This window comes from Gobio gobio, assembly GCF_949357685.1.
Source record: "Gobio gobio genome assembly, chromosome: 21".
In the NCBI taxonomy this organism is placed as follows: domain Eukaryota; kingdom Metazoa; phylum Chordata; class Actinopteri; order Cypriniformes; family Gobionidae; genus Gobio; species Gobio gobio.
The window spans coordinates 8,198,792-8,223,383 of record NC_137117.1 but is presented as its reverse complement, the minus strand read 5'-3'; the positions used below and the strand labels follow the sequence as shown (position 1 = coordinate 8,223,383).

The 24,592-nt window shown below is 38.0% G+C and overlaps 1 protein-coding gene across 2 annotated transcripts in view; it reads left to right on the top strand.

The window, feature by feature from the left end:
• LOC307117738 (pleckstrin homology domain-containing family G member 1) overlaps positions 1-24,592 on the top strand; it is a 66,222-nt gene that overhangs the window by 20,373 nt on the left and 21,257 nt on the right. For both annotated transcript variants that reach the window (XM_079802775.1, XM_079802774.1), the window contains exons 2-5: positions 6,455-6,915; positions 14,187-14,287; positions 16,689-16,758; positions 21,603-21,649. In XM_079802775.1, coding sequence (XP_079658901.1) covers positions 6,580-6,915; positions 14,187-14,287; positions 16,689-16,758; positions 21,603-21,649 — 554 coding nt within the window. In that variant the 5' untranslated portion in view covers positions 6,455-6,579. The remainder of the gene's footprint in view (positions 1-6,454; positions 6,916-14,186; positions 14,288-16,688; positions 16,759-21,602; positions 21,650-24,592) is intronic.

Below are 24,592 nucleotides of genomic sequence, written 5' to 3'. Positions count from 1 at the left end.
CATACTTGTGTTTATTGCGTGTGTGTGTGTGTGTGTGTGTGTGTATAAGGTTGTAAAAGCATGAGCAGCTGTTTTTTTACAGGGTGTATCACTGACCCTGACGGTGTGAGTGAAAGAGTGAAACATTGACAAACAAAATTAGTTCCAGTCATGTGATAGTTGGAGTTTCTCTGGAACGGGAAAAATAGTCTATACAAACACACATAAAGGAGCACGAGCTACTGTCTATGCTTCTCACTGTTGTTCAGTCATTAGTTTGAATGAGCTCAAACTGTGTGTATAATAAAGTAATCAATTATATCGTGACAAAAGCCCCATTCAAAGCCTCAAAGATTCATAACATCAGCTGAAATGGAAAAAGGTTTTAGAGACGGAGCAAATGTCTTAAATGTTTAATTTCAAGTTAAGCTTGGTTCTGACCAGGCAATCGAGCCAAGTGTGAAAGCACCCTGAGGTGCCGTTTACACGACCCCATTTTCAACTTTTTATTTATTTTGTCCGTGCGATTACATGACAACAGTGTTTTGGGGGCCTAAAAACACATTCACAGTGAAAGTTTTTAAAAGCAACACCGTTATCGTCTCCGAAAACTACAAAACCGTGAATTTGTGAAAACGGTGACATCATGCAGATGCATATTACGTGTTCAAACTATAGGTGCGTAGTGTCTTTGTCTTCACAAAGTAGCATCGCCACCTACTGGCCTGGCATGAATAATACAGCATTTTTAGTCGTTCAGATCCGTGTGAACGGGGATCGGTTGGATAACGTTGTAGTATGTTGAAATCACTATCCAAAAGATACTCGGATGGTCTACTTTTTACACACGGCTAATATTGCCCACAACCCATTGTGTATTGAACAAGGATTCGATTATAAGAACTACAAACACAGATAAAAAGTGTTTAAAAACTACAAACATGATGGATGTGCGCGTCTGGCGGTTAGAGGTTTAGATAAAGGGGGTTGAGTGATTCATAATCAGAATATAACTTGACGAAAATATATTTATTCAAAAATGTTATCCATTATATACCCATTATCTGCAACAGCATTGTGAACTTTTGTAATGACAGGTTTGGGCATTAACTTTTAAATGCATAATTATATTCAAATTGCAAACACATGAGGAGAATCTCCTCATGAAATACCCACGACTTCCAGATCAACGTGCTACAACATTTCTCTCCGATACGGTAGGAGATTGAATTAAATTAAATATTGAGGATTTTAACGGTGACAAGATGATTGACAGGGCCGTTTAAACGGTGACAGGACGCACGTAACTAAGCGACAGAGCGTCCGTTTAAGATGACGAAGTAGTGTGTCCCCTACTCTTCTGCTACTTTTTCTTCACAAAAGAGACCCCTGATGTAGGATAACCGTGTCATCTTTGGTCTGTGTTTTGCATCAGTTGGACTTTGTAAGTTTCACACTGTTCTCAGTTCAGTTTCAGCTTCTGTTGCCATGGTTTTGATTTGCCCTCATGTGTCTCTCCTGTGTCTTGTTAATTACCTCGTTTAGTCCCTTGTGTTTCTTTCTGCAAGCGCTCTTTTCCAGTTATTCTTTGTCAGATCTCGTAGATTATGAGTGTTTGTTCTGTTTTCTGTATTCCCGAGAAGTGAGTTTGAGTTTATTTTCATTAAAAGAACTGCTTCTTGTCTTTATTCAACCCCAGCATGACAAATAATTGAATTGTGATTAAATGGTTTAATTTGGCATTTTTTGGTTTGGATTGGTATTGGTCTTTCATGGCTTTGCCACTTATGGTTAGATATGACAGCAAATAATTTGGAATGAAATGGAGTACTGTCTGACCATCTGACAAAACTACTTTTATTAAAATGATTAACCGAAAAACAAATCCGCTGTTGTAGTTTATCCTGTGATAAGCAACACAGAACATTTCAGTTTCATGGGATTGGGGCCACGCTGACCCATCCCACCTCTCCTGCTATCAGTCTCCTCACCTGCTAGAAGCCAAAAACAGGGGACGGATGTTATAAAACTATCACTGTACAGGCACAGTGTATCAGCACTGTACAGATAAAGAGTACAGGTCAAGTTAATCAAGGTAAAATCACAGTCAAATGCAACCCTACTTACTTTATTAAAAATGTTTAAATAAATAAATGTCTAATAACCCAGGACTTGAGCTCTTTTTGTCTGTGACCTCATTGCGAGATTTGCTTCTGACCTGATTATTAAAACTTCTCTGTAAATTCTGCCGTGTCAGACATAGCAAGTTAAATATATATGAACTAGCCGACATTAGTATGTATTATATGATGAGCTGGTAAAAGTCATGTGCTGTTGGAAGCAGAAAGGGGTGCATAAGTCATCTTTTTTATGACTGGTCATAACTCAGATACAGTAAAAGGTAGATTGGTTTCATTTGAAATCCGAAAAGTAAGAATGATTACCTCTTGACTTCCCTGTATTAGCATATAGTGGCTGCTTTGATTTCTAACTGAAACTGAACCTCATAAGTAATTGTACTGAACTATTTTAATTTGTGTCATGATGCCTTACAGGTTGATTGCAAAACGTATTTGTTGTATATTGTTAGAATTGCAATTACAATTATAATCAATTACTTTACCTTAGTATAGTAATCAACACATCAAACTAAGTGTACTTTATAACATGACAAAAGGTGATTAAAACATAATTATTTAAAATAAATGTAACTTGACATTATTTTTCTAAAAAAATTAATAAAGTGTACTTAAGTGTGTTAAAAAATATCTAGGGTAACAGTGTCCTAGTGTCCTTGTACTTTAGTAAGAACTATAAATCATGCATAACTACATGTAATTGACCCTAAACCAAACCTAATCATAACCATAACCCTATAGTACATCTAGTTAATTATTATTACTCAGTTATTAAATGTAGAATTACACTGTGACAAGGACACCTTAAAATAAAGTGTAACCAAACATAGTCATGGAAGTGTGCTCTCTTTAAGTACACTACACTTAAGCAAACTTTTATTTTGTTAATAATATAGTATTTGCAAGTACAGTATAAAAGAAAACAGTACATTACAAGCTGCACATTTAATACATTAAGATAAGCATTTATTTTTCACAAGGATATCTTACTTAAAGGGTTAGTTCACCCAAAAATGAAAATTCTGTCATTAATTCCTCACCCTCATGTCGTTCGACACCCGTCAGACCTCCGTTCATCTTCAGACACAAATGAAGATATTTTAGTTGAAATCTGATGGCTCTGAAAGGCCTCCATTGGCACAATGCACGGTTCACTCTCAAGACCCTTAAAAGGCACTAAAGACGTCGTTACATAGTCCATCTCACTACAGTGGTTCTAAAATAACTTTATGAATCGGCGAGAATAGTTTTTGTGCACAAAAAAACCCTAAATAACGACTTACATAGTGACGACGATTTCATGAATCAGTGAGTCGAATCATGATTCAGATCGCGTGTCAAACCGCCAAACTGCTGAAATTTGGCGATTCAAACTGCTGAATCGACTCACTGATTCATAACGCTTCGAAGCTTAATGATGCCGTGTTTTGAAATCGTCATCACTATATAAGTCGTTATTTAGGGTTTTTTTGCGCACAAAAACTATTGTCGCCGATTCATAAAGTTATTGTAGAACCACTGTAGTGAGATGGACTTTGTAACGACGTCTTAGTAACTTTTAAGGGTCTTGAGAGTGAACCGTGCATTGTGCCAATGGAGGCCTTTCAGAGCAATCAGATCAGTCAGGGTGCCCATGCTGACCCCTGTCCACCGCCGAAAGCACCAACAGTGGCACGTGAGCATTAGAACTGGACCACAGAGCAATGGAAGAAGGTGTGCCGGTCTGAGGAATCCTGTTGTCTTTTACATCACGTGGATATATAGTATTGCAAATAGGTTTCAAACTGAACCACAAGAGGTAGACTAAAATGAGCACAGCATACAACAGACAAACTCATGCATGAACAGTGTACAAACACACCCACAGAAGTTTATTTTACTTGAACATGACCCCACCCACCAAAACACACAATCAGCAGTGAACCTGATGCATGAAAAGACTTTAACAAATGTAGACATATTCCAGTAGGTCAAACTGAAGTAAACATGCAACACAAAAGCATGTGTATTTACTTCAGATTGTGTTTGTTGGTGGCCGCATCTCATTGTGTGCTTGTTTGTCTAGTGAAAGTGGGTCAGTGTGTGAGGTTGGCATGCACAGAATTAACCAATCAGAAGCTTGCTCAGACAATCAAGAGCCAATCATGTGGCTTTTTTCTGGAGCCCTAGATAATATAGATGGCTCCGTGTTGAGTGAGTAATGACGGTGATTATTCATAACTGGCATCTGAGAAGGAGACATGTGGTTGACTGCAAGACAAAAAAGAAAGTCTTAAATTCCCTGGAATCCCTTTATATGGTTTTGTCGTGAGAAAGCGATTACTTGTTGCATCTTACTCCCTTCCATGATGTGATTTGATGCAAATTGTATGGAATATTGTAATTCAACACTTCACTTTGTCCCATACGTACAGTATATATTACCCCTTTCCACTCTCGTAATCTACCTATTGTGTCAACGGAGTGTAAAAATTACCATGTTACACTGAATTGATTGTGTGTGCACACCTGTGCTATAGTGTGTGTGGAGTGGGTGCGTCTGGATGGTCTTACGGTGTTTTGTTAGTGAGTCTGAGAATAGTCCATAACCACACACGTGCATGCACAAACACACGCTCTCTCTCTCTCTCACACACACATTTGCACACACACGGTCACACAGAGCTCTCTTTCATTTCACCCACAGAGTAAAATGTCTCCATTACACGTTAATCTGCTCATTAAAGCCTCTCTCTTTCAGTGCTGCCCTTTCTCTTGTATGAAAGGCTCTGTATGTATGTGTGTGTGTGTGTGTGTGTGTGTGTGTGTGTGTGTGTGTGTGTGTGTGTGTGTGTGTGTGTGTGTGTGTGTGTGTGTGTGTGTGTGTGTGTGTGTGTGTGTGTGTGTGTGTGTGTGTGTGTGTGTGTGTGTGTGTGTGTGTGTGTGTGTGTGCATGTCTTTGTGTGTGTGTGCGCATGTGTGTGTTCCCATGGCAATTCACTTGAAGTGATGTGGTGAGTGCCTGTCAACTGCTGTTTTAAGACTGAACTGAATCATGCCAAACTTCAGAGACACGTGCAAACACTCTACCTAGCAGTAAAATACAATTCAATAAAATAAACACAAGAGTTTGAACATTTTCTGAAGAAAATATGAATGCCATGCTACTCTCCACCACAATACTAAGATGTTGTAGGGGGTCTTTTGAGTGGTTTTTAGGGTTTTGCTTACTGTCCCAAGTCCGCCCTCTAGTCACCCCCAATGACTTTTAGTCTCTAGATTTGAGTCCCTCTCTAGCAACCACCCAAAATACCCTGGTAATCACCTAGCATTATGCTAAAAACATTAGCAAGCACATAAGAGCACTGAGTCCACTCACAACTTTTGTTGTTGTAAATATAAAAATAATGTATTTTAGTGTTTTGTTCTATGTTGTTATCAGTGTTGGGGGTGACACAATACAACTCAAGCTACGTAATCAGATTACTTTTTTCAAGTACCTAGTAAAGTAATACATTACTTTTACATTTACAACAAAAAGTTACTTTTTCAAATAAGTAACGCAAGTTACTTTGTTTTCCCATTTATTGACTGACAGCTCTCCTGTCCACATGTTAAGTGAAATCATGAGGCGGTGAGAGTGAACATGATGTTATTGTAGTTCTAGACTAAATGTGAGCATGCATTTACTCATCTGTCTTGAAAAAAAAGAAAAAAGATTCAGTATTCCTTAAAATGAATAAAATCAGTGAAATGCAAAATCAGAATACCTCAAATATCAGAAAATCTCCAATAATTAACTAAAACGTAACGCAATAAGTTACTTTTTAAGGGAGTAACGCAATATTGTAATGCATTACTTTTCAAAGTAACTTTCCACAACCCTGATAATGGGTCAGTGAGACTCTACTACTAGTATCTAAAAGAAGGTTAAAGTTTAGCTTTCTCCTCAATTGTCAGAGCACTTTTGTCTGAAGAACAAACCCAAAACTGTTTTGAGTGTGTGTATGTTCATGGCGATTACCGCACAGGAATGCTAGAGATTGCTGTGGGTTTTTTCAGGATGTTTTTGTGTAAGTTCCCTCTTGAGATCTAACTCAGCGGGAACTGAATGTGTAATTGCAGTGGGGTTTTGGGTTGTAGTTTTTGTGTGTGTTTTTGGAATGTATGACATTGTCAGTAAATATTGCTACTGTAATGATGCTTTCTTTTTCAGAAAGAATGTGCAATGTGTATGTTGGTTATATCATTTAAACATATAATTTTAATAGATTTTTCACACTATCGCATTATTTAAAAACCTATGGCATATTTTCTTCAAAATCGTCTAACCACTTTGGACTTTTTTTATCTTTCAGAAGATTATCCATTCTCCACTGATGTTTTACCGCCACTCCCGGAGGTCCCTGTTGGAGGGGCGGTCCTGAGCCAGGCGGGAGGTCCCATCAGAAACTCTGCCCTAAGATATTGCTCCTCACGCAGTATGGACTCCACGCACTGCAACGACCGACCGGTGAGCTACGGCTCCACGTCTTCATCCGCCTCCTCCCGTGACAGTCACTGCTCTCTGGGGGGTCGGCCGGTGTTAGGCTCCACCCCTGAGCGGGATCATGATTCTGGAGCCATCCGATTAGAGCTGGTGCCTGCCCGACAGCTGGAGGAGGAGGAGACAGAAAGACAAACATCTACACCGACCAATCAGGGGGATGTGGATATTCAGTCACCGGAAGGACGTAAAGTGCAATACGTGGACCGAGTGGTGGAGGAAATTCTTGAAACGGAAAAAACCTACGTCCAGGACCTTCGCAGTATAGTCCAGGTATGAAAGACACAAAGCTGAGCATGATATACAACCTATATAATGACATAATCTTGATATAAGGACATATAGCCGATCACTGCATCCGAAATACTGTATAGTAGGTCCTACATTTGGTTTGAAACTTTCTACGCGGACATTAAAGATACAGTATGTAATATTGACTGCTAGTGGTTGAAATAGGTACTGCAGTTCAAATTCAAAATATTTTAGAGAGTTGTTTCCTCCACCCCCTCCTCCTCAGACTCGATGCTCACACGGGCTGCCAGATTGAGGACGCAATAGGAACGAGCGCAATTGACAATGGAAAAAATAGAGCCTTACACTGTAAGTTGATTTTCCGCGCTTTAATATGCCTCTGGTCATTAGATGGATGCCGAGGCTTTTTAGGTCGGGTATAATCTGCGATCTCTGACCCACTTCGTTTTCTGGCTTCCATGGCTACTACAATACATTATATTTTATGGCATCTGGCAACACAGGGTGTTGAAATACTATTGGGTCAATTGGCAGTGTGTGGTATCGCACAGACGAAAACAGATATTCTGACATGGAACGCACATTTCAAAGTAGAATAACTGAAGATAGCATTGTTTTTCAGAGAAACGGGTACATAAACTGTGTTAGTGAGCACTTCTCCTTTGCCGAGATAATCCATTCACCTCACAGATATGGCATATCAAGATGCTGATTAGACAGCATGATTATTACACAGGTGTGCCTTATAATGTGGGTGAACTATCCATTGCAAGTACCTTGCTCACGGATACAAATGGAAGTGATTGTCCAGTGTGTAGAATTCCCATACTTGGGATCAAACCTTGAACCTTTGTCCTTAACCATTAGGCTACGACTCCCTATAAAGCATGAGTACTGGAGGCATGTGTGTGTGTGTTTCTTTGTGTATGATTTATATAGCTGTCAAATGTAAAGTGCACATGGCTGTCATTTGACCCAGAGAGCGAGGAGATGAATGCTAAACTCTTCCTCTCACCCTTGCCCTGATTTTCTCACTCTTTCTCGCTGAATGTGGGGATGGAGAGTTTTAGGGGGTCGCAACCCCCTTCCCCACCTACTCCTCTATACGTACACATTCACAGGCCCCCTGGCACTAAGAGAATGATAGATGGTTCGCGGAGAGAATGGAATAAAAGGAAAGCAGGCAGGATGGATGGAGTGGACAGATAAAGGAGAGGAAAATAGGTTAGGAAAACAACTTTAAAAGAAACACATGAGACTGCTGAAAACATATGCGTGTGTAAAGTAATGCTCTGAAATTTTCTCGTTCTATTGTCTTGGTTACAACATATTTGTGAGCTAAAGGACGTAAAACAGCCACCTCAGATTTCTGCTGATCTATAATTGGTTCCTTGTATGTTACATATTTTATGTAATTTGATTATGCTTTCTTTTAGAAATAGGAATGTAGTATTCTTCACACTGGTCTCCCGCCTTATAAAGCCAAGTACATTGTAATCTTACTTAAAGGTTACATAACACACACAGTTTCTGCCAATCTCATGTTAATCTTGAGGACCTATAGAGTAGTACTGCATCCTTCATATCTCCAAAGAGTCTTTAGTTTTATCATATTTATAAAAGACAGATACGCTGTACCGATTCTTTCTGAAAACAGCTGAGCTTGTGGAGGCGTGCAGTGGGCGGAGCTAAAGAGTCACAAGCACACACACACACACACACACACAAAACATCCTGACATTATCCCTGGATAACTCTCGATTCACTTTACGTTTGTGTTGTTGACATTATATGCACTTACATTAACAAAAACACACACATTTAGTGCAGTTTCACTCACTGCTTGCAGTTTCCACTCGTGGCCGGGAACAAACAAACACACTTGCAGAACTTCGTTGCTGCTCTGGGAAAACAAACTGCATCCACTGCATCAAACTCCCTCACAACCAGAAACACACTTCTTTAGTGACATTGTTGATTTTGTGGGCTAAAAACAGGAATGACAGCGCCGGCGACGGCTTCTGTAACCTGAACGAAGCTCGTTGATGTGTGTGTGTGTGTGTGTGTGTGTGTGTGTGTGTGTGTGTCTGTGTGTGTGTGTGCCCTCCCGCTCATCTGGGAGAAGTGCCCATAAAAGGAATTCCGCCCTTTATGATGTCATACAGGGCCATACTCGAAAAAAAAACTTTCTGAAACTTATTTAAATCCTGAAGGAGTGTATTTGGCACAGAAATATTTATACGTCCAACTCATTTTTTAAATTGTGGCCATGTTTATCATGAGAATCAACTCTTTAAGAGTGTGCATGAAGTAGCATTAAACATCACCTTTAGTTTACTTATGTTAATGAGTGAGGGATACTGCAACATTTAGTTGAATTTTAGCTTTGGTTGAATTTAACTTAAAATTAGTTTGAAATCCAACAATAATTGGTGGGCCCCTGCAGAACCACGATGGATCCCCTAGAAATCACATATATCCTGGTTTAACAAATGTTATATCCAATGTGCAGATTTTTGCTCCCTTTTTGCAAAGAATGTAAAAATGTGAGCATATTTTCTCGCAATGATTCTCGCAGTGAATCAGACATCAAACTTTAGAATGGCTTGCCAAGTGTTGCTATTGTTAACTAAAACTTAAGCTAAAATTATTCAAAATTAGTTTTTTTTAATTAGTTATAAATGCAATAAAATATAAATATTACATTAAATATTACATTTTAGATTTTGCCTTGGCAATTCTCTGAAATAAAATAAGTTGAAATGTTAAAATGACTCAAACTAAAACTGAAATTAACATAAATTGATTTTTTTCTTCCTGGGGTGATACTATCACATTATTTTTCAGTTTTGAAAATGACACAAGCTTTACGTCTGTGTTTATGTGTGAACAGGGTGTTGACACAGGGCGGGTTTTAGAACAGACTCAGAATGGTTATTTTACACTGCCTGAGGGTGTTCAGGTAAAGATTTGTATCATAGTGAAAGAATCACTTATCTCGTCTGTCAACCAAAGAGAGAGACATTCACATGTAGGGCGGAGCAGAAGACACAGCATAAATACAGATTCTGACATGCTTTGTTTGCTTATATTTTTGTGAAAGCTCACTGGGGGATTCTGTTGTTCATACAATTTGTTCCTCCGTCCTTAAGGCTGTGACACACCAAGCCGTCTTAAAAGAGCGAGTGGCGACAAAAGCCGACTGTGCGACTGTCAACTAGCAGATTTGTTCTGGAAATAACTGTCGATTTCAGCGAGTATCAGTAGTCTATATTCATCATTCAAAAAGAGCAGCCGAAACTAGGACTGCAGATATGCAAACCGTAAACAAATCAGCGCTTGCTTACTTTTTTACATATCAGTCATGATATGAATTTGCCTTCTTTAATTCAGTCGGCTCATGTTATTATGAAAATATTAATGCACTGCAAGGCTCAGGCAATGCTTCAGCCTTGGAAGTCATAACAAAAGGTTTTATGGGTTAAAGTATATTTATACAAAACAGTTTTCAAGAGTCTACCTCTGGGAACATTTCAACAGTTTACACACAACCGTTCAGTTACAACAAAATTATGTTATTTGTTACACTGTAAACCCGAATAAGTTCAATGCTATCTCACGACCAATTCGTAAGAAGTTGTACGACCTCACTCGTATGAATTTGTACGATTTGTCTAAACCGAAGTGACGGGTAGGTTAAGGGGCAGGGTTGGGGGTTAGGTCATCCGTACAAAATCATGAGAATTGGGCAACTCTTCAAATACATATGATTTTGCAAAACTCATACAATATGTACAAATTGCTGTGAGATCAGTTTGAGTTATGATGTTCCCAATTTTAAGTAACCAGAACTATCAAGTTTTGAGTCTGTAGTATTCATGCATGTTAATTGCTCCTAACTTGAAATACTGAGTTAGCTAACTCATACAATCTGATAGTAACATAAAAGTTTTTGTTCATTAACTTATTTTGAGTTCTTGCTAATCAAATTAGTTACTTATTTCACTGTAAACCTAAGTTGTCAGAACTCATAAAAGTGAATTCAGAAAATGTCAACTTGCTAATTTGCTAATATGTTAACAATAGCATGGTATACTACTTACTGAATGAGTACAGTAACTTAAAATATGTAACTTACCGGCTCTCAAACCAAGCAGCGCTACTTGTCACCATGATGGTAACTCCAAAAACCCACTAGAAACCCTTCAACACTGTAAGATCCAGCAGTGATTCTAACTAACACTTTGTACTTAACTTTACTTAATGTCTTAACTGAATTGTAAAAATCTAGTAATCTGTACTATTCACATACTATGCCTGGTTTACTCAGGAAACACAAGTTAAGATTAATTGATTGGTTTGAGTGCCATTTTGTCAAGCCCAAAAAAAACTTAAATTCACCATTATGGTGATTAGTGTTCCCTTTGGTTAACTAATAGTTCATTATTCAGTCAAAAGCCAGGTCAACTTTTAAAAGCAACCTATTTATTACTTCTCTTCCTTTGAAACCAAATAACTGTGATTGCTTGTTTCATCGCTGCATCAATAGAAAGATAATTACAATAATATAAGTAAAGTTCAAGTGCCCAACCAAATGGAACACTGATCCCCATAATGGTGAGGTTTTTTTTTTTGCTTGACAAAATGGCACTCAAACCTATGTATTATTTCATGTCGTATACTGATCGTTTAAAATTGTATTGCTAACTCTTACGTCATAAACACCTTTTTAATTGGGCTGATATATTCCCTCTATATTTGTGACAATATCTTGCAATTGATCATGTTTGAGTCACACACAGACTTCAACATTCAGCATCAAAACACAACAATGGTAACAGTAATGGTAAAAAAATGGTAGCAATACTAAATCAAGAGTAAATCTTTTAGTACTCTCTACAGTTATTTTTTAGTTACCAGGGGCCTCATTTATAAACGTTGCGTACGCACAAAAGAAGGCGTACGCCACTCTCTACGCAATAATTGGTATTTATAAAAAGCAAACTTGACGGGAAAATGTGCGGTCCTTCACGCAAGCTCTGACCCAGGCGTACGCACAAAAATGGGTGAAATGAGAAATGGCGACACCGTCGGCAGATGGAAGAAACACGTGAAAGTGTGTGAAACTGTAGAACGTTGTGTAAAAGAAATGGCTATACTTCCTCTCATAAATAACATGAAGACTTCACAAAGCAAGTCTTACAATTAACAGCCTACACGAACACCTGTTTGATCGATCTGCAGTGTAAAACAAACAAAACCAAACGAAAATTACAACAGAAATGCAAATTAACACATATTTGCAAAAAGAAAAGTGAAATATGTTCTGCAATAATATTGGCATGTTATGCAATTCATCCTCATAAATAATATGGTAAACAGAACGAAATAATGTGCAAAACTGATAGGCTATTCTCGTCAATGTGTCCGTCTGGCGGAGCAGATATAGATTCAAATAGGAAGACAGACAGATAGATAGATAGATAATTAGGGAGATATATAGATAAATAGATAGATTGATGTAGGCTATTCATTTTCCACTGGGGAAAGTTGTTTTCATAGTAAAAATTTCTTCATCAGCTACGGAATCATGGTATTCATGCATATGCCTTTAGTTTGTTTTATTTTTGATAAAATAACGTAAAACGTATGTCTCAACCATTCAGAAAGCTGCAAGACTTTCCATTTGCACTGAACTAGCCTATTTCCCATTTCCACGTAGATTATAACCGACATCTTTAGCTTGTCAGATGCAATTAAATGGATGGAAATAAAATGCCCCATCACAATGCATAATGACGCACAATGGCTGATATTGCGCTCTTAGAAGATGTGGCAAATGGAAGGAGTCAGAGTGAACGCATCTTCAGACAGCAAGAAGACTTGCTGGCAAACGAGGACACACTCAGGCGATGGTGCGCTAGACGCTTTTTTGCCTCGACTTTGATGTCCGACCATTTCTTTTTTATTTCGGCCACGGTCCAAGGTTGTAAGGGCTACAGCATTTACGGCGTCTGCAACATTTTGCCACTCAAGTGCCTTTTTGGCATTAGTAATTGCCAATTACTGTGCCCTCCAAAACAACATTTTTCTCATCTTTTCCACCCGCCAACGATAACTTCTACTTCACATTGAGTGAGGTTACGTTTTTTTGATTTCATCTCTGTGTTTGCCATGATTTCGCAATCGATGAATATTAACTTGGGGGCGTTTCGCGGACTATTTATAGGCAACTATGGGCGTGACATGAGGCCGCAAAAGCTACGCTACATTTAGAATTGATTGTGATTTATTAAGGGAAAACTGCGTAGGATGTGCGTGCGCACGGTTTTATAAATCCGAATATTTCTGTGCGTACGCACGTCCTATGTTTCATCCGTACGCCACTTCTGACGCAAATCCTACGCAAAGTTTTATAAATGAGGCCCCAGAACTCTAATGTAAGCAAACTATACTAACTAAGCATTTATCTGCACAACATACTATCCCTATTTCACTTTACTTGTTTTTTTAAGGCAATCAGTTTGCATGTTTTTTTTAAGTAAGTCTAACTAATTAGATTTTTCAGTGTAAACTAGCTTAACAAAGCATTAATAACTACTAAATCTCACTTACCATTAATCTTGCACAAAAAAAAGCATTTACTCTCCCTTTTGAGTGCCATGATCAAAGCATGCTGGGGAAAGGAAAAGGATTCATACATCTCAAAACAATGAAACAGTTCAGATTACTTGAAATGTCAGTGCTGTGAACTCAAAAGTAAAAGAATGTTCTAAATACTTGTTAATTTAACTGAACTTATTTGTTTAATTTAAGTTTGTCCTACTCAAACCAATGAAGTATTCCTTCAGCATCGATATCACGCCACATCATCAAATGTACATCAAATGTACAAATGTATGTACATGTACGGTCACAAGTATATCTCAGAAAACTTTGCTTTGAATAAAAATGTTTAAGGTATTCTTACATTTCCGTAAGAAGATTCCCACAGATCATTCAAAAGATGTCTTTACGTATAATTTGCATTATGGATATGGCAAATACCACTCTTTGATGCATCAAAGTGTCGCTCCCTAAGTGCTTTACATAACTTGCGGACATAGCTAATCTACTGATGTGCATTTTAATGTCAGATGTGAGAGTTGAAGCAGGCATGTCTGTCCAAATACGGCAAACCCTGAAGAACTCAAAGCCAGTCGGGGGCAGGACCCTGTTTGATGCCAGGCGTGCTGGCCATCTCACATGACCGCTGATGAGATTATTCATTATTTTAATCTGTTTTTCTACAGGACTACCTGGACTGCATCAGCAACCAGTCTCTTCTGCTCTTGGGAGATGAAGAGAGGAATTCTTTATTTGGAAATATCCGGGACATCTACCGTTTTAACAGGTACACAGACACACCCTGCTAGCTTCAGTGACAAAACCATTAGGTTTTAAAAAATGCACACATTTGAACTATTATGTAATATACATCATTATACCACCTTAATACTGTGATTTTGGCCTGTTCCACAACAGTTCTCATCGTTTCCAACAATTAAAATTGGGGTAACACTTTATTTTACAGTGTCCTTGTTACATATGTCACATGCAGTTACTATAGTAATAACTATAAATTATGCATAATTACATGCAACTAAGCCTAAACCAAACCCTAACTCTATAGTAAGTACTATGTTGTTACTCAATAACAGACACCTTAAAATAAAGTGTAACCCTTTATTTAAGGGGAAGTTACATTTTACTTACTCAAATAAGTGCTGATTAATAGTAATGCACGCACTTACTATAGGGTTAGGGTTTGGTTTAGCGGTTAGTTACTTGTAATTGTGCATCATTTATAATTATTACTATAGTAACTGCATGTAGTAACGTGTAACTACTTAACCTTAAAAAATAAAGTGTTACTTTAAAATCATACATCAATGTCACAATTTGAATTAAAAAAAAAAATTAACTTAATAGGTAACATTTTAGTTTAGGGTTCAATTCTCACTATTAACTAGTTGATTATTATCATGCATATTACTAGGATAATGGCTGTTTATTAGTACATATAAATCACATAATAATGCCGTGTTCTGCATGACCTTATTCTACATCCCTTAATCCAACCCAATACCTAAACTTGACAACTACCTAACTAACCATAAATAAGCAATTAGGAGTTTTTTGAGGCAAAAGTCGCATTTAATAGTGAGAATTAGACCCTAATCTAAAGTGTGACCATTTAATAATTTGCTATTCAGTTAATTAACTTTTTTCAAACTTTAATTTTAATAACATATGTAGCAATGTGCAGTCCTTTTACCACATAATATTTTGCAAATAATTTTTTTTTTAAATCTCAATTTTTGCAAACATTGTCGTTTTAAAAACATTCATCAAGTGCAACTTGTCAACCCTGTTACAAATGTTTTAGAAAAAATTTATGGAAAATGTATGTTTATCAAAAACTACAACTCAACATTAGATCCCAAACAACATGTCCTCCAACCAATACGCCTTTATAGGTTGTTTGTCAATTCCCTGAAATACGACCCATAGGAGCGTTTACTAAAGTTGTGCCCCTATCGGCAACAGGACACTTTCATTTTAATGCTTTGTTTCTTTTTGTTTGCGCCATATTTCGGGTTTTGCGTAGCTCAATTGATAGCGCATTGCAAAATACAACATCATGTGATCATGTGATCAAGCAATCGTGGGTTCGATCCCAGGGAACACATGTGCTCATAAAGTGCATATGCACTATAAATCACTGGGTAGGTTTAGGGTTGGGGTGGTTGTGGTTGTAGTTGTAGTTGTTAATAAAAAATGATTTTTGCTAAATTGAAATATGACAAATGGTGATAAAAAGTCCACACATTGCATTTAAATGAACACACATTTTGATTGGTATAGTCATACGTCATTTCATGACGACAGACGTAACACGACACTGTTATTTTTAACAATTTACAATTTTGTTGCAATTATTTTTACGCCAGCTATAACTTAATAAGCTTAAGCTTGAAAAACGACCTATAGAGTTGTTTTAATTTGGAGAACAGTCTGATCCCAAAACAACTAATATCTAGTGAGTGATATATTAAGATAAATGTACTTAATTTTTTTTGTATGTGTATTAGTAGAACTACTACTTTTAAATGATTAAAACTGTATCCAGACGATGTCTCACATCTTGGTAACGTCAAGTTAAGTTGTTAACTTCATATTAACCAAAGTAAAGATAATAAAACAGCTCATATTTAGTTTGCCCTCCTTAAGTTGACTATTACATTCCCTGAAGGTTAAACATCTCCCTTCACTGACCATTTGCCAAAAAAAGAGCAAGCATGGCTTGTTTTAGGAGTGCCTTTGTGTCCTATTCAGAGAAAGTGTCCTGTTGAGGGAAGATCCCCTGTTTTAGACTGTCTGTTGTTTTTGCCATCATCTCTTCCCTAAGTTCCTTTCACTTCGGACCACACACTCACACACACACCTGCACATTTTTCCAGACTCGCACCAAAATCAGCCCACACACACTCACACAGTGTTACTTCATATGACTGCAATGCCGAAGTGACCACACATGCATTCACAATGCTGTTCAATTCATGGAAGTGGGTATTTCCTTTACAGCTCATGGCCTACAATGCAGCGCATTACTGGAAGAGATTTTCAATAGTTAGCTTCATAATGGCTCAGTCCGCCAACATGGATGTGAGTAATGACTTATAATGTGTGTGTGTGTGTGTGTGTGTGTGTGTGTGTGTGTGTGTGTGTGTGTGTGTGTGTGTGTGTTTTAGTGACCTGCTTCATGACCTGGAGAAGTGTAACGCCAACCCAGTTGCCATTGCAAAGTGTTTCGTAGCCAAGGTAAAGCTCTTATCTTTTCTTTGTGGTATTTTTCTTCTTCACACAGACAAAACCTAAAGGTTAGATCACTCAAAAGTCCCCATTACCTTTCGTGAAACATAAATGGAGAAATTATAACGAATGCTCACTCTGTCATGCTCAAAGCTATCACATGGTCACACACATAAACAAGCATCAACACTATTATGCCTATTACGTGTTATAATTACTTTCCTACCTCAAGTGTCTCTATTGACTGGCGTAATAACACACACTTGAGGACGTGTTCGCTGTTTTATAGCTGTAATTAACAGCTGCTGGAATGGAACTGGTTTTCGTGGTTTTCGGTCCTGTGGTTTTGTGTGATAATTGCATTGTATTGTTCGGCTTGTTGTGCTAATGTGGCGTTAGCAGGGGTCTGACAATTTACACAGTGCAAATGACTGAGGCTTATACGAGAACTCAAAGAAAACCTACAACCCTCAGACCCAGACCAGCCCTGAGTGTCAAACTGGTCTTCAGAGGTCTGCTTGTTCTGGTTATATGTTGACGTCTGTGAAATACAGTTTGAGAATCAACAGCGAGATACACAGATTGGTGGTTTGATTGACACATGATTTCCTCTCTCAGTCAAGCTCTCATATTAATCATATGGCTCTGAGTTTATAAAAGGAATCTAAATCTGTGCATATGTGGACGAGAAGTGTCCCTACAGGTTATCCAAATCTGACAAAACACTGACCTCGAAGGTTTTTTTTTTCAATTAAATATAGTAAATCCATTTTTTTTCTTTTTTGTAATTAAATAAGGGTTAGAGTTAGTCTGTAGTTGGGTCACATTTTAATCTTTTTAATATTTTAATATTTGCCACCTGGAGTTGATTTTTAAGGGCATCTAATAATTAAAGGGTTGCTTCAGCGATTAGCATTAAGCTTTGTTTCAGTAAAAACCTGGTAATATATTCGAATAACTGTGCTCCCCCCCCCCCCCCCCATGTCCCCCTGAGAGGAGAGATTTCTGTATTTTATGTCTGAAAAAAAAAACTCAGATGACGCAAAAATCGTCATTTAGCGTCATTTGAGGCTTTTTTGGACAGAGGCAAGAGCTAGAGACTACAGCCAGTAGCAATAGCTAGTTCCGTATGTTTTCAACCCGCCCATAGGGAAGGGATCTCACTCACAGAATGTAAATGTGCACGGCCGCTCGGGCATTCATAACGGATTCAAAGCGAGTTTTCAATGAATTCCTATGAAAGTTAAGCTTCCATAGGCATCAACTGAAAACGCGCCAGACTGGACACACACCGTGAATGACTGTGAGGCCATGAATGAATGCCATGCGGCCGTGTCATTTTAGTTTCGGTTTAGAATTAGCGGCAATTCGGGGGCGGGTTGCTTGAATTGTGCGTTCATTAGCCTATTATTCTTAATGAAAACACAACAACAAAACGGTACAATGACAAACTCACTTAAATAGGCGCTTTTACATTTCGCTTTAAAACCAAATCTTCTGCAATCATCTGGTCTGTCAGCTCCTCACTCTCTGATGAATGAAATCTGACTCCTGCTGCTGCGTTTGTGCTGCGACTCTCGTTCGGCTCGAGCTGTATTGAGCAGACACGTACAGTTTTTTAATTGTAGTGTCTGTTCTCTAACTGAACTAAATTATTTTATTACTATAAAAATCAAAACGTGCTGCGGAGTTGTTTATGTCTTTCATCCATATGAGCCAAAAATACATTTTCTGGCTTTTCTCAGTCCAAAAGGCACCAACTTCTAAAATAATTTCACATTTCTACATCATAAATGACCCAATTAAAATACACATTCACCTTTCCAGTGGTGAAGTACCCCTTTAAGATAATTAACTAGGTCTAGAATGTAAATATAAAAAACATAAATTAATTTATTACAGGGACATTTTCCCATAATTTTGTAGCTATAGCTGTTGTATTTATTAGAAATACAGTATATGATGACACTCATCCAAAGAGAGGAATATAACAAAAAAATTATCTTATAAATTATTTAATATAATACTTTAAATTTGTTTATTTTTATTTTGTTATGTGCCTTATTAGTTATATATTAGTTAGTTTGGATTTATTTTTTATTTCAGTTTTAGTAATTCACTTATTCCAGTTAGCTGCCAACAAGCCAATATTTCCAATGTTAATTTGAGTTTAAGTGTTTCAGATAATATTATTATTTCATTGTTTAATTTATTTTATCTTACTTTTTCTATTTCAATTACCTATTATTAATAGTTTTATTTTTAATAACAACAATGAACAATGCAGTTTTGCACTGAAAAAATGGTAACATCTAAATTAACTGGTTTTATTCAAGTAATTAATATTATTTAATATCGCTGAATCAACATAACACATTAATTTACAGCACTTTATGTTAAATCAGGTTAAATCAGGCAGAAAAAAAGCTCTTTAAAGCCACGATTGCAGATTCCCACCTTTTACAGTGTAAAAAGCTAGGTGTGTGCTTATTGGTCAGTCCTCTCGATAAAGGTTAGTCATCATTAGCAAATACTCCCAGAACCGTGTGTGTGTGTGTGTGTGTGTGTGTGTGTGTGTGTGTGTGTGTGTGTGTGTGTGTGTGTGTGTGTGTGTGTGTGTGTGTGTGTGTGTGTGTGTGTGTGTGTGTGTGTGTGTGTTTGTTTAAAGGCATTACTCAGTTCTGTGCTATTGATATCACAAAGGAGCTTCAGGATTCCAGTAAAAGTGAGGGGTTTTATTACATCTGATTCCTATCAAAGCTTTCCTGAGAACACTGCCTCTCTCTCTCTCTCTGTCTCTGTTAAGGACAAACGCTGACTCAGTGTATTTCTCTGAGAACAGTAAGGATCCTCCACCTGCTGTTTGCAGTTCAGACAGTAGCATATACAACCCTAAAATAACTCATACAATAAAGAGTTTCGGGTCCTGGATGCTGATTGGTCAATGCAGCGGTATAGTAACATCGCTGACACGAAACTAAGTTGACCATTAAAGGGTTAGTTCACCCAAAAATGAAAATTCTGTCATTAATTACTCACCCTCATGTCGTTCGACACCCGTCAGACCTCCGTTCATCTTCGGAACACAAATGAAGATATTTTAGTTGAAAGCTGATGGCTGAGAAAGGCTTCAGATAGGCCTCCATTGGCATTCAGTACATTTACACTCACAAGACCCATAAAAGGCACTTAAAACGTCGTTACAAAGTCCATCTCACCACAGTGACTCTACAATAATTTTACGATGCGACGACAATAGTTTTTGTGCGAAAAAAAAAATCAAAATAACACCTTTATCCAACTTGTTCTTGTCTTCCGTGTGTGCCTCCACGACGCATGCGCGAGAATATGACGCAGATCCGGCGTTCGGACACATGACCCAGAAGCGATTTGTTTACATGCAGAGGAAGACGCGAGTATCTAAGCTGATGAATTCTACATTGATCGTGCTTTAGGTCTCGGCGTAGTTCTCAAAATGGGGCTTAAGTGTGCATTTCATGGATTCCCGAACGCCGGATCTGCGTCATATTCTCGCGCATGCGTCGTGGAGGCACACACGGAAGACAAGAACAAGCTGGATAAAGGTGTTATTTTGATTTTTTTGCGCACAAAAACTATTGTCATTGCATCGTAAAATTATTGTAGAGCCACTGTGGTGAGATGGACTTTGTAACGACGTTTTAAGTGCATTTTATGGGTCTTGGGAGTGTAAATGTACTGAATGCAAATGGAGGCCTATCTGAAGCCTTTCTCAGCATCAGCTTTCAACTAAAATATCTTCATTTGTGTTCCGAATATGAACGGAGGTCTGACGGGTGTCGAACGACATGAGGGTGAGTAATTAATGACAGAATTTTCATTTTTGGGTGAACTAACCCTTTAATATTAATATTATAGCACATGTCTATGACATGTAGACAACTAGCATATTTATGCAGGGACACATTCATTATTAAAGTTACCTGTTTGTGTGTGTGTGTGTGTGTGTGTGTGTGTGTGTGTGTGTGTGTGTGTGTGTGTGTGTGTGTGTGTGTGTGTGTGTGTGTGTGTGTGTGTGTTGTGTGTTGTGTGTGTGTGTGTGTGTGTGTGTGTGTGTGTGTGTGTGTGTGTGTGTGTGTGTGTGTGTGTGTGTGTGTATGGAGCGAGAGGGCAGATGTGAAAGCCGGCGGGGGCGGCGAGAGACGGGATATTAGAGGAAGAGGATAAATGGCTCTTTGATACTCAGACTCTCTGTACTTTTCCAAGTTCTTTGAAGTTCATATAGGCGGAATGAGAGAGCAAAAGACTCCAGATGAAGGAGGAGAAGAGAGAGATTTAATCAGAGCACACTCACATATAGCATTACTGTAAACACAACATCAGGACTCTTATTACAGTCACTGCGACCGCCGTGTGTGTGTGTGTGCGCGCTGGCCCTCTGAACCTTGTGGTGTAACACACCATCCTGATGTAACCTTTCAGAGCAAGCAAGCGTATTTGCAAAAACAGACAAACACACACTGACATAGCCATCTAAATGTGGACATACCCTTGTGAAAAGCATAATGAAAAGTACTAGAAATAACACATCTTAAAAGAATATACTTAAGTACAAACAGATATATAGGTATATTTGATGAGCTCTATGTATGTGTCTTATACGTTTGGAACAATATGAGGGTGAGTAAATAATGACAGAATGTTTATTTTGAGTAACTTGAGTAAAAAACTTTTAAGTATTGAACAAGTATACTTTACCGTGACTCAAACCTTTCTGCATTATGTTTCATTAAGATATTATGTAGTCATTTTCCTTGGCGGACCCGCATGTCTTCCTTTGAGTAACCAACCCTAATTTCCTTATTGTTTTTCAGAGCGAAGACTTCCACATATACACACAGTACTGCACAAATTATCCAAGGTAAGAAATACATCCTGTGGTTTGTGATTGTAGTTCACTTCCTGTGGTTTGTGTGTCACCATCTTTCACTCAATATAGAGCTTTATAAGACTTCAAGAGCAATGGCCGTCTCGGATGCCTGTGTATGTGTGCGTCTGTGTGGAATGTGAGACATGTGAGAGTGTGTGGTCATATTATATGCTGTGTGTGTGCATGTGCATAACACCACTGGAGTCTAGGAGTCTGTTTCTATATGTTCACCCCTGAGGGAAAACCCCTGTCTGTCTGACTCTCTCTCTCTCTATCACCTGTCCAATCTGGCCCTTTGTCTATTACATCTAAAAGTGCACCAAGTAACCTTTTGCACATATTTTACCCCTAAAGATGAGATGAAGACGACAATTATGGTGGCCGCCAAGATAACTAGGGGTGTGTTTCCCAAAAGCATAGTTAGCCAACTATGGTTGCAAGTTGCATCATTAACATCATAGTTCAACGATTCACGGTTTCCCCGAGAACTAGCAATGAACATTCATGAAGACCCCAATATATTCGCTTTTTCATTCTTCGCTTGGGGGTAAAAAGAAGTTTGAAGTACTTGACCAGAGATTTCCTGCTAGCGAACACATCCCAATGGTATCCCCACTGATGAGAGCAGTATTTAGATGAATATGTAAATATGTGACCACAAAACCAGTCATAAGTCTCACGGGTATATTTGTGGCAATAGCTAACAATACATTGTATGGGTCAAAATTATCAATTTTTCCTTTATGCCAAAAATCATTAGGAAGTAACGTTACAGCACTTCACTAGATGTGTTTGTATGAGTTGATGTGTGGGCGTCGCCTCTGGATCGTCAGTATTTGAATCTCAATTGAACGCGCGATCCGTGGGCGTGGTCGCATTAGCGGATAATGAAGTGGCTCGCGGGTGACTCACATCTATCGCTTTTCAAACAGATTACATAAACACAGAATATTTGTTTCCGATTTGGTTTACATTATTTAAAACCTGGCATTTCAGCGTTTCTTTAGACATATGTCTCATGTTTGTGAGACAAGTATTCACTAAGCTAGAGTTCCTTTTCTGAAGACTATCTGAATGAACATCTTTTGACAGGCTGCAGATCGCGCATAATGTTTGTTTTCTTTATTTTGCAAAAAGCAAAACATTTCGCTTTTATTGTGACTGTACAAAAAAAGAAATTTAACAGTTTATAATGATGTATAACACTTGCCTGAATGATAAAAAACGACAGAGTTATTTGAGTCTCTTGGGCACTGATAAGAAAAAAAGAGAGCTGATCGCGCCGGCGCGACCGCCGACTCGAGGGGGTTAAGATCATGTTCCATGAAGATATTTTGTCAATTTCCTACCATAAATATATATATAAAAATTATTAGTAGTAATATGAATTGCTAATTTTTTTGCACCTTAAGATTCCAGATTTTCAATAGTTGTATCTCGGCCAAATATTGTCCTGTCCTAACGAACCATACATCAATGGAAAATTATTCAATAAAAAAGAAATACCCTTATGACTGGTTTTGTGGTCCAGGGTCACATATGTGTTGCAACCTTTCCTCTCAAAAACAAAATAAACACAACAAAAATGACAGTGGTGAGAAAACAGCGGTAAAGAAAGCATCAGATTATAGCGATGTGGAAATGTTTGCACCAGCTCTGCAGTTCAGCACTCCAGTAAAGTCATGTTTTAGAGTTATATTTTTTTGCAATGTAGCCTACTGCTTTAAAGCAAGCAGCTTTACAGTATTAAACAAAAGAACAGTGTCAGTGTCTCTTTAGGTTAGAATTACAACTTCAGTTTCTATAAAGTGGCTCCCCAGTGTGTTCATGTTTTTACTCGTGGTCGTCTGACCTCGACGGATAGAACAGAAGGCAGAGCCTCAGAGCTGGTGGTTAAAAGGTGTTTACCAGCTGTTTTGAACTCCCGAAACGAACACTAAACAAACTTCGATTTGGCCTGATTATGTTCTAAATGGCGTCACATCAGTTTGTTCTTTGGTTTTGCTTGAAGTATGTCGGAGCCTTAAGCAGCATCGCAAAGTTATAGTCGCAAACAAATAATTTCTTATTAGTATGTGGATTGAAATAGATCATGCTCTTGAGCAAAATAAGCTGACATGCAGTACAATCTATAGCTTTTAGGGGTGGGCGATATACCGGTAGACACGATTAACTGGTGGAAATTTGTCAATCGGTAGAGATTTTGGACTATCGTATCTATCGCGGTTACGCTTACGTGATCATTTACGAACGTTTTTAAGTATTGAGGTTTAAAAACATGTGATTTTAAACCATTGAAGTGCAATAAGCAGCGAAAGACAACTAATTTCACTATATGCACGTGCTCTTTGAAAGACGGTTTCTCAGCACTGTCTGAGAGACGCACGGCATGAAGCCACTGCTCATAAGAGCTCATGAGAAATGAAAAGAGGGCTTTTTGCAGACTAATTGGGCTTGAACGGTTAAATACACATACCTATGTGTCAAAGTGACCATGTCTTTGCAAGTAAACACAGTAATTTATGACTTAAGTGAATGTAATCAGTTGAGAAAGATAATGCATGAGTATAATGTATCAGTCGCTGTTAAAGTGCTTGGCGAGCGAGCTACATTGGGTCAACTCCACAAACATTTGTCTTGGTGTGTGAAATAGGTGAGCAAGTGTGAATCAGAGAGGAAAATATAAAGATTAAGTAACTGTTTTTGTAGCTGAACAGTGTTGAGGCTTTGAATAAAGGTTATTGGAGATTAATGTGAGTATACGTCAATATATATTTGCCTTTGGGTGCATGTATGTGTGCAGAGATTTGAATCTATTCATAAGCCTGAAATATGACAAGAGTTCAACAAAAGCATTGATATATAACACCTTTCTCTAGAAAAATGTCACACACACCCACTTTTCTTTTCATTTTTATCAAACTCACACACACA